The 12,422-nt window shown below is 39.0% G+C and overlaps 1 protein-coding gene across 2 annotated transcripts; it reads right to left on the reverse strand.

Annotated features, from left to right (window-relative positions):
• Positions 1-149: 149 nt before the first annotated feature.
• syt11b (synaptotagmin XIb) lies at positions 150-10,509 on the reverse strand. Of its 2 annotated transcripts, none has more exons than XM_048154240.1 (4): positions 10,003-10,509; positions 5,379-6,295; positions 3,947-4,067; positions 150-3,385 (listed from the first exon to the last, which is right to left on the reverse strand). In XM_048154240.1, exons 1-4 carry the CDS (start codon positions 10,034-10,036, stop codon positions 3,075-3,077), a joined length of 1,383 nt encoding a protein of 460 aa, XP_048010197.1. In that variant the 5' UTR covers positions 10,037-10,509; the 3' UTR covers positions 150-3,074. The 2 variants fall into 2 exon arrangements, with proteins under 2 accessions (XP_048010197.1, XP_048010198.1); XM_048154241.1 differs by lacking the exon at positions 10,003-10,509 and adding an exon at positions 6,389-6,530.
• Positions 10,510-12,422: the final 1,913 nt, after the last annotated feature.

Below are 12,422 nucleotides of genomic sequence, written 5' to 3' on the forward strand. Positions count from 1 at the left end.
GCTTTGGTTTAGCTTTAATGCCATTCATTTTCTTTAAGATGCTTTAATATTGACATGTTTTGATTTTTGAGGTTCTGGTTTCATTTTAAAAGTTTCATCTCAAGCAGATGTGTTATATATATTGGAGTGAAAATATACTAGAGAGAGAATTCACTTGTGTACCACATTTATTTTGCACATTCATTGGGTGTTAAGAACACTAACATACAGGTGGGTGTGTAACATTAGCAGAGATCTCACAACATTTTGCAGTACATTATATGTCAAATATTCACAAGATATTTTTTTTAGTTTGCACTAATACAACATTTTTCAGTTTCCTGCCAATTTATTTTTGAACACCAAAGCGATTTTGTATAAGTCTTTTTTTCTTTTTTTTTTTTTTGAATCTATTGTGTTTGTTTTTTCTCCTGTGTGTTGTTTCTCAGATTGGTTGCATCTTTTAATATGTTTCCATTTTGTCATACCAGTGATCCGACACAAAGAAGTGTCTTCTACACGAAAGACATTACTGGGTGGATAGGGTGCACTTTTATACAGGGATTGTGAATTTAGCATGTAATAAGCTTGAATGGAAAGAAGCTTTTTTTTTTTCATCTAGAATTACAGTTTACAATCTAACATCTCTATGATAGAGAAACCATGTGCCATACGACCAGCTGACTGCTAGTGGCTAATTTGTGAGGAATTAAGCGGAAATTTTTGCAATGTATTTTTGAGAAATGACACCAAGTGTTGAGCTTCCCAGATCAGTGATGGTCCCTGCTCTGCTGGGTCTCTTGAATCCTGGGCAAATTTCCTACTTGGGATGGGAATCGAGAAGAATTCAAAGGATCTGGTTCTGGTTCTAAGTCCTTAATTGTCTTAATCAAATCTTAATTGAATCTTTAGTATTTTTAAGGAATTAATATTTTGGGAAAAAATACATTTGCATTGTCAAATGATAAAATAATTTCAGAAATAAATACATTTAAAACAATTCTTGTCATAGTCTTTTTAGTGGCAGCATAAATACAATCCAATAATTGTTCTTAAATATATATACTAAAAATATCTAAAAATACTCAAACAAAAATGTGACAACATTTTATTTATGAATATTTATAAAATACTAATGACAAAAAACATAAGTTTAGCTAACTATGGTCGTAAATTCCATTGAACTCTATTGGTAACGTCCGAACTTGCGACCATAGTTGCGACTGTAGTTGTGTTGTGGGTTTGATTAATTAAATAGAACCGACTCATTAGAGTCATTTGTTCTGGAATCCTACCACACTGTTGCACTGAAATCGTTTGATACACTAATTCTCATTAGAGTCCTTTTGTTTTTAGAGAATTGTACTAAACTGCATTGTACATTTTTGATTCATTAAAAAGAACCGACTCATTACAGTCATTCGTTCAAGAATAATACTACACTGGTTGCACTGTATAGTTTCAATTCACTAAAAAGAAATGGATCATGAGTAATTTGTTCTGTAATCAGATTACACTGGGCACGCTGTAGATTTAATAGCATTTTTGTGGCACTGCTGAATAAATTGTACAGGAAACTGAGAAAACAGGAAACAGTTTTTTAATTCAATGTTTCGTCTGCATCAGCGAAAAAACGCAAGTGCGAGAATCGTTAATGGAGCTGAACGCCATTTGGTTCCAGTATTTCTTTCTAACGGAATCATTTCTGATTCTCGGTTCCCAACCTTAATTCTGCCTCGATATGAAACACAGACGGATTTAGACCTCCGGCTTGATAAATTAACAGTGAGGAGCACCAATCAGAGATAAAGGCCCAGGCTATCAGCAGGCACACTGGTAAACCATCTAGATCTTGAGGGTAAGCAAGCACACTATAAATAAAATAAATGACTATACAAATTCTCATCATAAAAGAGAGATGTGGAAAAGTGGTACAAGACAGAAAAAGGGGAACTGAGGTGAGCGAGGTATGCTAGAAGACGTGTTGTGACTGATAGAATTACATGAACACATTCCCCCTTGACTTTATGAACTACAAGTGATATACCGCTACATATCTTTCCATTTCCCAAACATCACACCAAAGGGCTCAGATTGCCCCCTTAATATGCCAGAGCTTCCCAGCTCTAAACTAAGCACACATCTCTTTGTCTATCTCTATATCACACAGGATTTAAAATGACAGCGGATCCAATCCACCTTAAAAAGAGCATCTGATGACATGGGCAAGTAAAGTCTACGAAACAGTGAACCTCTGTTTTATGGTGAAGTGAAGCTCTGATGTATGAAATTCATACAGACGGTGACATTCAGAGTTTGTTTGTAGCATAGCAGTGCAGATTAAGGTTTTCAGGGCCAGATTTATCCAAAGTGCATGATGAAATTGTTGCACAAGCAATAAATCAGGCCCAGAGTGCTGCCAAAAGGGTTATTGTTGTACAATCACATGACTCAACTTGTAGCTGTGGAGAATGTGACACAGCAGGAATCTCTGAAACATCTCCAGCCAAAGCAGAACAGAACAAATCATACTTTTAGCGTAGATCATACAACCTATGCGTCACTTTGGTGCATTGCTCATACAGTGGAGAATCAGTACATCTGCTTATCACAAGCTCCCCTTGATGTAAGTTCCAGAAATCAGAGCCTGTTTAATCATAAATCCACACAATGTCCCATTCTGGAGTGAAATATGGAGTGTTAAGACATGCGATAAGTTTCATTAGGACAGTTACAGAATCGTACACCTCATGAGCTCCTAACAGTCTGTCAATATGTTATATTTTGGTCTCGTTTATTATTTATCGTGTTGTGTTCTTGCGGTGTGTGTGCGTGTGTGTATGTGAGCAACTGAGTGAGAAAGTAAGAGTGTACTTGTGTTTTTAAAAAGATTCATTTCCGAGGCCCATCATCGCGTCGGCAATGACGTAAATGTTGGCTTAAGTCTTTTTTTTTTTAAAGTCCTCCTGAAGATCGGTTACCTCCCATGTAGTGATGGTAACAAAGGCATCTTTTTCCTCAAACTCTCTCATTATTAATCGTTTCCTGTGTGCCTGTGTTTGAGTGTGTGCACAGAGAGAGAGCGTGGTGAAGCTCTAATATTCGTTGAGCGTGTGCCACTTTGAGATTTGGCGCCGTGGGTTTTGGCAGACCTCCTGCCAGTGGGCGGCACCCGAGGGGCAGGGGCTGTTTGCACCGAGCACCAGCCGTCCTAAGGCCTGGTTTTTAGTAGTGCGGTCAAAGTCCATGACCAGGAACTCGATAGAGATGTCTGGCAGCAACTCAGCCGGTACGTCATAGATGAAGGATTCGTTAAAGACAGGGTTGAGCGTGCACTTCTTCACATGCGTTTTCTTTTTGGCAATGCGCTTGTGGCCATAGAACACGTTTAACTTCACATACGGATCTGGGACACAAGATAACACAAAGGACACAAGGTTGTTAGATTAGATATTTAGATGAAAAAATACTTAAATTTTATATTTTAAAAATGTTATAATTTAATATTTTACAAATATATGTAATTTCTTAAATATACACTATGGGTCAAAAGTTTGGGGTCTGTAAGATTACAAAAAGATACTTTTATTCAGAAGTTCATCAAAATTGACAGTAAAGACATTTATAATGTTAGAAAATAATTCTATTTCAGTTGAATGCTGTTCTTTTGAACTTTCTATTCATCAAAATATCCTGAAATGTATTACGGTTTCCACAAAAATATTAAGCACAACTGTTTCCAGCAGCGATAATAATATAAGAAATGTTTTTTGTGCTCCAAATCAGCATATTAGACTGATTTTTGAAGGATCGTGTGACACTGAAGACACTGAATTGAAAATTGTAATAATATTTTAATAATATTTCACAATATTACTGACTTAGCAGCCTTGGTGGACATATAAGACTTACGGACTGATAAAATAAAAATGTACATAATAATAATAAAAAAAAAATGTATACTTACTTCCAGATAGCCCAGTGATGTCCAGTTTTGGAAGGTGTTTTGCTTTTAACACCACCACGCTGAGTCTGTGAGAAACAGGCTGATAGGACAGAGAGACCAGCAGCTCTCCACGGCTTACACACTGCAGAAAGGCAAATACACAAACATAATGGTCAAACAAATTGCTTATCTCAAGCATGCATTCGTTCATAATTGCAAGACGGACAGCTTAATTATATAAGACAGTTTAATTATTGCATAGAGCTCTTTGGTTTTCTTTTTTTTTTTTTACAACTTATGTTTTAATATTGAGGTTTTAAATCAGCAGTACATTTAAGAATATCCCTGGGTTCACTATGCCCCTCCACAGCAATGGAAGAAGTGCAGCATAAGCAGGTAAGTGATAATGTGATAGCAGCTCTTCTACGCATGGTGTATTAGCAAAGTAACAGATTGGATGCATTAATAATAAGTACAAAATGACCGGGCTGAGGACTCCTTAATATCTTGTTTTCCGTTTATCTTCGCAACTCAACTTCTAGTTTCGTTTTGTGCGGAGGCACGAGGAGGCTTTCATGTATGTGCCAACAGGATTGTCTACGCATCATCTAAACCCACTCAGTGAGCAGGAGGATAAGCACATTTATCAATGACTACAAACTTCAGTAGGAGGATGAGACAGTGATGATTCAGTGCTGAGCTCATACAAGTGTCAGACTTATAAAAAGAACCCAGATGAATCAGTCAGCATGAACAAAATGCAGAAAATAATTGTTAAAATTAAACTGAAACATGTGCTTCAGGAAAACTAAATGTATTTAGCTTAAAATCTTCAGAAGAATTTGGCTTAGTTATTGTTATTGATAGGTATAAACTAAACTTACAGCAATGTTTTACTGTGTGGTTGTTTTAATATTAGCTTGAAATATAATATATTATAAATAATGTAAAAATATTATACATGTAAGATTATATTTCATATAATAAAAATGTAAAATATTTTCTTTACTTAAATTTACCTTTATGTGGTTCTTTTTTCATGCAGCACAAATTAAATTCAGGAAATAACTGTTGAATTAAATCTGTTGAATTAAATTAAAACTTGAATTGAATCTGAAACTAAATTAAAAACTTTCCTGTAGTACAAACAGTAGAGCATGACACTAGCAATGCCAAAGTCATGGGTTCGATTCCCAGGGAAAGAAAGAACTGATCAAATGTGTACAGTTAATGCAATGTCAGTCATTTTAGATAAAAGCATCTGCCAAATGTACAAATATTCCAAAAAATATTATTCGATCACGGTTTGAGCTAAACTCTGCAGGACAGTGGCTTATATAATATATAATATTTACTATTATTTGTATATATATATATATATATATATATATATATATATATATATATATATATGGAAAATATTGAATATATATTCATATCATATTACTCTCACCTGCATACTTCTCTTCGTGATCTGTTGCGTAATATGGACCCGGCCTGTACTCGGGTCCACACCTGCCAGTGGAACCATCGCCTCCCCAATCACATCATCTCGTGAGAACCGGTCAAAGCTTAGAACCAGGAAGTGCAAAGTGAGATCCGACAGGGAGCTGTACGGCACACCATAAAATGTGAAGGTCTCATCAAACGCAGGCTCCAGAGTCTTCCTCAGAACACGAGTCTTAACGCGATGTTTCTTCTCTGGGAGAATGGTCATCTTCACATAGGGGTCTGCACTGCCCGTCTGGCCTTCCACTGCCGGTAACCCCCGAGCTTCTAGAATGGTGACCACCAAGGCCTTCTTGGGGAAGTTATAGTCGATTGCAATGCTGAGGTCCCCCCGGCTGGGCTCATCGGCAGGGGTGAAGGGTGTAGCCGTGCTGGAAACCGTAGTACTGGAGGTCTGACTGCTGCTTGCAGAGCTGCTGTCTAGACAGCAGTAATCTGCACGCACAGGAAGCTCCCTCTCCATCCTGGGAACCTCGTGGCCACTTTCCCCGAGCCTCATCTGCATTTGTTTCTCTCCCAGCAGGCCGCTTTCTGCTGCTGAATCCATATCTACCAGCACCACTGGGCGGCCCTTGCTGCCTTGAGCCCCATCAGTGGTCTTGGACCTTGCCTGGCGTGCCACCCTAATGATCCTCTTGCTGTTGGTCAGTGCGTCAGGGTAGATGCTCATTCCTTTCAGCATGTGAATAAACTTGTACGGCGGGTCTGTGAGAGGGTCACTGTGTTCCGATTGGATGCCATGGAGCTTGTAGTTCGTCCTGTTGTAATGTTTCTGACAGCAAGTCCACAAAAAGATTAACGCAAAGACTGCAACAACCAACACACCAGCACCGATAAACCCCGCCAGCACTGGAGACATATCTAAAAGAGAAAAACAGAGACAGAAAAGTAAACAGACTGATAAACAATTTGATCACATCCATTTTTCAACATTCACCAACAGTCTATTCATACCTGAAGATGTTCACAGGCTCAAATTGTAAAAAATATAACAACAGTCTTTCTCGGTCTAGATGGTTAAAGCACAACAGCTCTGAACATGCAGACACTGACAAATCCACAGAAGACTTACTCTAATATCTACTTCATGCCCACTCACTCCACCCGCACGTTGCAGAGGAACACAATCATCCCACACAGTGACAAACCACTCTATAACAAACTACTGCATCCGGTCTCACTCTGCAACATAGCTATGAAATATCGTGAAATTCTATCATAACATTCTATCTAGGTGTCTTGACGCTTCTCTTCTGTATGAATGTAATGTCACATCAGAGTGTTCGTCATTGTCACTGCCATTTAATAGTGTGCTAGGTTAAAATGTTTAAAAGCACCTCAAATGTTGTAAAGCTGGCCTTTAGAATAGGATAGAATAGAATGTCAGTTGAGAATGTATATACATATAGGCTTAAGACTTTTTTGTTTTATTCACTAATGACACATTTAAATTGACCAAAAAACAATGTTACAGAAGATATGCTGTTCTTTTTAAAGGTGCTCTAAGCGATGTCATGCGTTTTTAGGCCAAAACATTTTTTGTCACATACAGCAAACATCTCCTCACTATCCGCTAGCTGCCTGTCCCGTGAACACACTGTAAAAAAACGAGGTCTCTGTAGTCGCCACAAGCTCCAAAAATGGCAACAAAAACTACCTGGTGCAGCCTGGACCACGAATCATAATAAACATGCTCCAGCCAATAAACGACAAGAATGATTTTAAATGCGTGTTCATGACTGTTTCAGGAAGCACGGAGGGGAGGGGGAGGAGGAGGAGGAGGGAGGGTCTAGCTAGCCTCTGTTTTGTTTGACAACACTTCGAACGTCAACAGGAAGTTACTCCACCCAGGATCGCTTAGAGCACCTTTAACTTTCAATTCATCAAAAAATGTATCATGGATTCAACAAAAATATTGAGAACCACAAATGTTTTCAACATTTATAAAAAAAATCTGAAGGACAGTTTATTTACTGTCCTTGTGTTGTCAGGACAGTGACATAAATTAAGACGAAGATTGATGACAGCCCTGCTGGAGAGTGTGTTTGTGTGTCTTGCTGATATATGGCCATTGTAAGATGAGCTGCTCAAACATGGTTTGATTAATAATGAATCTTTATGCTGATCGCTCTGTCCAACCCACAATGCCATTTTATAAGGTCACAGTGACCGATCTTATGAGATCAGATGTGAAATCAGCAGTTTTACTGTATGCCTTAGTCGTGATGAAGACTAAGATTCAGAATAGAATGTGAAGACAGCAAAAAATCAACAAAGGAGAAGAGTCTATAGTCATCACATCCAAAAAATATTAGCACGATGGAGCTACAGCCAAAATTAACAGCACACGGCAGACAGAAAGAGATATTTGCCCGCGCTCCACCCAGTATGTTATTCTTTGCTTCATTACTCTCACCCAACCTCAGACAAAGACCCTCACCCCACTTGCTAGATGATGCAAGACTTTACTAGGCTCCAAAAAAACAGCTGCTCCAATTACCTGGAAAAATCCCATGGGCCATAGATGCGCATGAACCAAAAGCACACACAAACAAAGAGAATAGACACCCACCTCACGCACACAGTTTTGCTTGAGTTTTTATTCAATGCAGTGAGAGTAGCAAAGCTTCTGACCTCCAAACCAAGACATGTCTATGATTAAATTCTTGGTGTATTTCTCTGTATTTCTCAGGATATAAATCAAAATATCATCCCTTTAGAGCCCTGACAGGTGTGTCTAGACTGTGGATATGGTAGAGTGATCAAATATCAAACATCAGAGATCACCTGCCGTGGGTGATGGTAGCTTAATGTTTAACTCATTGCTAGTTAAAACATTACAGATTGGATTGCAGTATGGGCAGACCTGTGAGGATTGCTAAAAGAGCCCTATCAATGTTACAGCAATCGGTGAAGTGTAAGATCCTTCATATAAAAAGCATCCGCTAAATGACAAACAAGCTGTCTGTGTGTGAAAATGATGGGTTCAATGTTATGTCAACAGTGAACTTGAATCAATTCAAGTCAACAGTTAACCATCCCTGACTAAAATTAGCACTGCTAGTAGTAATTAGCACTGTGGTCTCAGTGTGGATACGTCAAACCAGAATGATGCAGCAAAACATCTAGAAAAACCCAAATTTTGACCCATTTAAACAAGCAGCAACAGCTCTTTTTCTGTATTATGAAGTACAGTGTAATGGATTATTGAAAAAGAAAAATTTGCAGGGCGGGAACTTGGTTCAGTCCATTGGTTGTTGATTGGATGGAGGCAGATGTGAATGCAAGCTTGCAATCAGTTGAAAGAAACGGACAATGTTTTAACAAGACCAAAGCATTTTTAACTATTTAAGTTTACCTGGCTGTATCCCATATAAGATAAGATCCATTATTGTAAAACATGGCAAATAAATAGTTTTGTATGCACAATACTGTCTTAAAGGACTCTAAACAAGGTCCTAGTGCAAATCATGCTCAGCCCACAGTGAGAGTGGGCGAAAAAACGCTGTCTGGACCATAAATGTCTCTCGGAGACTGATGCCAGATGGAGGTGGGCACTGTGGTGCCAGCTGGTGCTGGCATCAGATCCGAGGACACTCCTTTCCGTCATGCTATCTCACACCCTCAGACACGACATACTTATACCCCCCTCCCAAAACAGTGACAATAGGTGAATTAAAATAACCTAAAGCAACTGAAGATTTTAATCCACTGCCTCAACAACTGCTTTTCTTTTTTCTTTGAAGAACTAGGGTTCCCATTCTCTTCATTCTCTTTTTACTGGCTAGAAATTTTAGGTAAACAATATCCAGTAATCCAGCTATCCAGTAAATCATGAACAACTGGAAAAGTCATTGTGGCTTTGAATACTGTTGTGGACATTGGACTCAAAAAATGTTGACAACCACATCCCTAAATGGTAGCCTACCTGTCAAAGAGCAGCTGAGCAATATATATATTAAAAAATGTTTTGATTTTTTTGTCCATACAAATGAAAGTCTATGGGACACTAGGGTGTCTAAATGATGACTGATACTACAAGAGGGTTTTAAACGAAATGATTTAAACCAGCATCCAAAACCACTGCTAGAGAAAAAACACATTTGTATAATTGTCCTTTTGAATCAAAATCTTATAGTGACTGAGATGGAGCCCGTGTGATCAATTGCTCGTGACAACCAGCCACTATAGCTGGTGAATTTGAGGACACATGGGTGGAGACTGTAATCTCAGCGGTGCGCTTGTGCGTTATTAACAAACAAAGAGCCCTCGGGTCCAGTCCGGAATAGACATCACGTCATTCCTGCTTCAATCTCACTGCGCATCACTCCATTAAAACACTTTAGCATCGTGGCGACGCTCACAAACGCTCCCTATATAATGAATCACTACATGACTTAACAACATATATTAATGTCGGTTATATAGCCTGACTTCCCTTCCTAGAAGCACTCTCCAAAATTACACATCCCAAATTAGTGCTATCTTAATCAGGTCAGGTGCATCCATAATGCGTAACATTGATATCTCAGGCGTGTTGGAATGGCTCAGGCCTGTGCTATACTCACCGTACACTGCGCCTATTTCAGTGATCTCAGCCATTTTGAGGGTTGGGCGCGCTGCGATCCGGATAACAGCCGTGGAATAAACAATAGATGTCGACGGTCCTTCGTTTAGCTGATACAATGTGTATGATTCATGGCTACATCTCTACAGTACTTGGTGTTCTCGTGTCTGGTCTGGTCCAGGCCGTTGTGGGATGCTGCGCGCTGAAGGATGCTGAGCGTCGGGATGCACTGCGTCAGATTGAGAGTCTGACCGTAAGTACCGCCCACCAGCAGCGCGCATCTCATGGACAGCACCCAAGGAACGCACCATCCTGTATTTTCCAGCGTTTTCATACCCGCAGAGGTACATAAAGTATGTTGCTCTTAAGACTTTGCTTTATTTCAGTACAATGTCTTTGGACTAAAGGGGGGAATCTGTCTGTTATGGTTATGTACTTTGCAAAAGATACGTTGATAATGTATTTTTATATGACATGAAATTAGAAAACTGAAACTCCATGTCCGAATATCCATACTTCCCTACAGTATGCAAAAAGCAGTATGTTAAAGGGTTAGTTCACCCAAAAATGAAAATTCTGTCATTAATTACTGACCCCCTCATGTCGTTCTACACCTGTAAGACCTTCGTTCATCTTCGGAACACAAATTAAAATATTTTTGATAAAAATCCGATGGCTCAGTGAGACCTGCTTTGCCAGCAAGATTAACACTTTCAGATGCCCAGAAAGCTACTAAAGACATATTTAAAACAGTTCTTGTGACTGCAGTGGTTCAACCAATGTTATGAAGCGATGAGAATATTTTCGTGCACCAAAAAAAACAAAATAACGACTTTATTCAAAAATTTCTAATGATGGAGCGATTTCAAAACACTGCTTCCTGAAGCTTCAAAACTTTACAAATCTTTTGTTTCGAGTCAATCCGAAGGGTTGTAGGCTCGGCATATCCTGCCCGGAATAAAGGCAGGGGCGTAGCCGACTCCCCACAGGGATATGGACAGGGACCATCCGGGTGGTGGTGGGGAGGATGGAGGTGGAGATTGGCGTCAGCATCTGCAAAAGTGTAAGTACCGATGCTTTATACCTGAGTGTTCAATAATGATTGGTTAGATCTGATCTAATGAATGACGTAACATTAGAGTCTTCCCGGCAGAACTTACGCTAGAGCTTTCATTTCACCCAAAAATGAAAATTTGATGTTTATCTGCTTACCCCCAGGGCATCCAAGATGTAGGTGACTTTGTTTCTTCAGTAGAACACAATGATTTTTAACTCCAACCATCGTGGTCTGTCAGCCGAATAATGCGTGTAAATGGGAATTCCATCTATAAGAGTCAAAAAAAAAAAAAAACACGACAAATCCAAATTAAACCCTGCGGCTCGTGACGACACATTGATGTCCTAAGACATGAAACGATCGGTTTGTGCGAGAAACCAAACAGTATTTGTATAATTTTTTACCACTACTATGTCCAACTGCCCTCCACATCCAGTTGGTGAGGTCTGAACGCGCTCTGACAATGGAAGTGATGTCTCGCACTCATTGAAGCAAAGCGCGAGACATCAGTTCCGTCAGCAGAGCGTGTTTTTGACCTCACCGGATGCTGAACGGAGTTGGACATAGTGGTGTTTAAGAGGTAAAAAATTATATAAATACTGTTCGGTTTCTCGCACAAACCAATCGTTTCGTGTCTTAGGACATCAATGTGTCGTCATGAGCCGCAGGGTTTCATTTGGATTTGTCTGTCGTGTTTTTTTACTCTTATAGATGGAGTTCCCATTTACATGCATTATTTGGCTGACGGAGTTAAAAATCATCACCTGTGTTCTACTGAAGAAGCAAAGTCACCTACATCTTGGATGCCCTGAGGGTAAGCAGATAAACATCAAATTTTCATTTTTGGGTGAACTATCTCTTTAATGAAGCCTCGTTTACTGAAATCACATGTCTTTGGCAGTTTGATACAAGCTCTGAACCACTGATTTGAAACAAAAGATTTGTAAAGCTTCGAAGCTTCAGGAAGCAGTGTTTTGAAATCGCCCATTACTAGATATTGTTGAATAAAGTCACTATTTTGTTTTGTTTTTTGGCGCAAAAAATTATTCTCGTTGCTTCATAAATTTAAGGTTGAACAACTTTGTCACATGAACTGTTTTAAAGTGTAAATTATCTTGGTGTCAACGCAGGCCTCACTGAGCCTTCAGATTTCATCAAAAATATCTTAATTTGTGTTCTGAAGATGAACGAAGGTCTTACGGGTGTGGAACGACATGAGGGTCAGTAATTAATGACAGAATTTTCATTTTTGGGTGAAATAACCATTTAAATGAATAGGATGTGCAACAATGGAGTCTTTATGTTTATGATACAGTAGGCAGTACCCAGATGACTTATGAAAATAATTCAGATCAAATGGTTTG

This window comes from Megalobrama amblycephala, linkage group LG13 (genome assembly GCF_018812025.1).
Source record: "Megalobrama amblycephala isolate DHTTF-2021 linkage group LG13, ASM1881202v1, whole genome shotgun sequence".
NCBI classification, from domain to species: Eukaryota; Metazoa; Chordata; class Actinopteri; order Cypriniformes; family Xenocyprididae; genus Megalobrama; species Megalobrama amblycephala.

Excerpts from the sequence above, each read along its gene's own strand:
- syt11b (XM_048154240.1), bottom strand. The coding sequence starts at position 10,036 with ATGGCTGAGATCACTGAAATAGGCGCAGTGTACG. Across the intron at positions 4,068-5,378 it reads TCACGAAGAGAAGTATGCAG|TGTGTAAGCCGTGGAGAGCT; the intron begins GTGAGAGTAATA and ends GCCTTTCTGCAG. Across the intron at positions 3,386-3,946 it reads CATCACTGGGCTATCTGGAA|ATCCGTATGTGAAGTTAAAC; the intron begins GTAAGTATACAT and ends CTTGTGTCCCAG.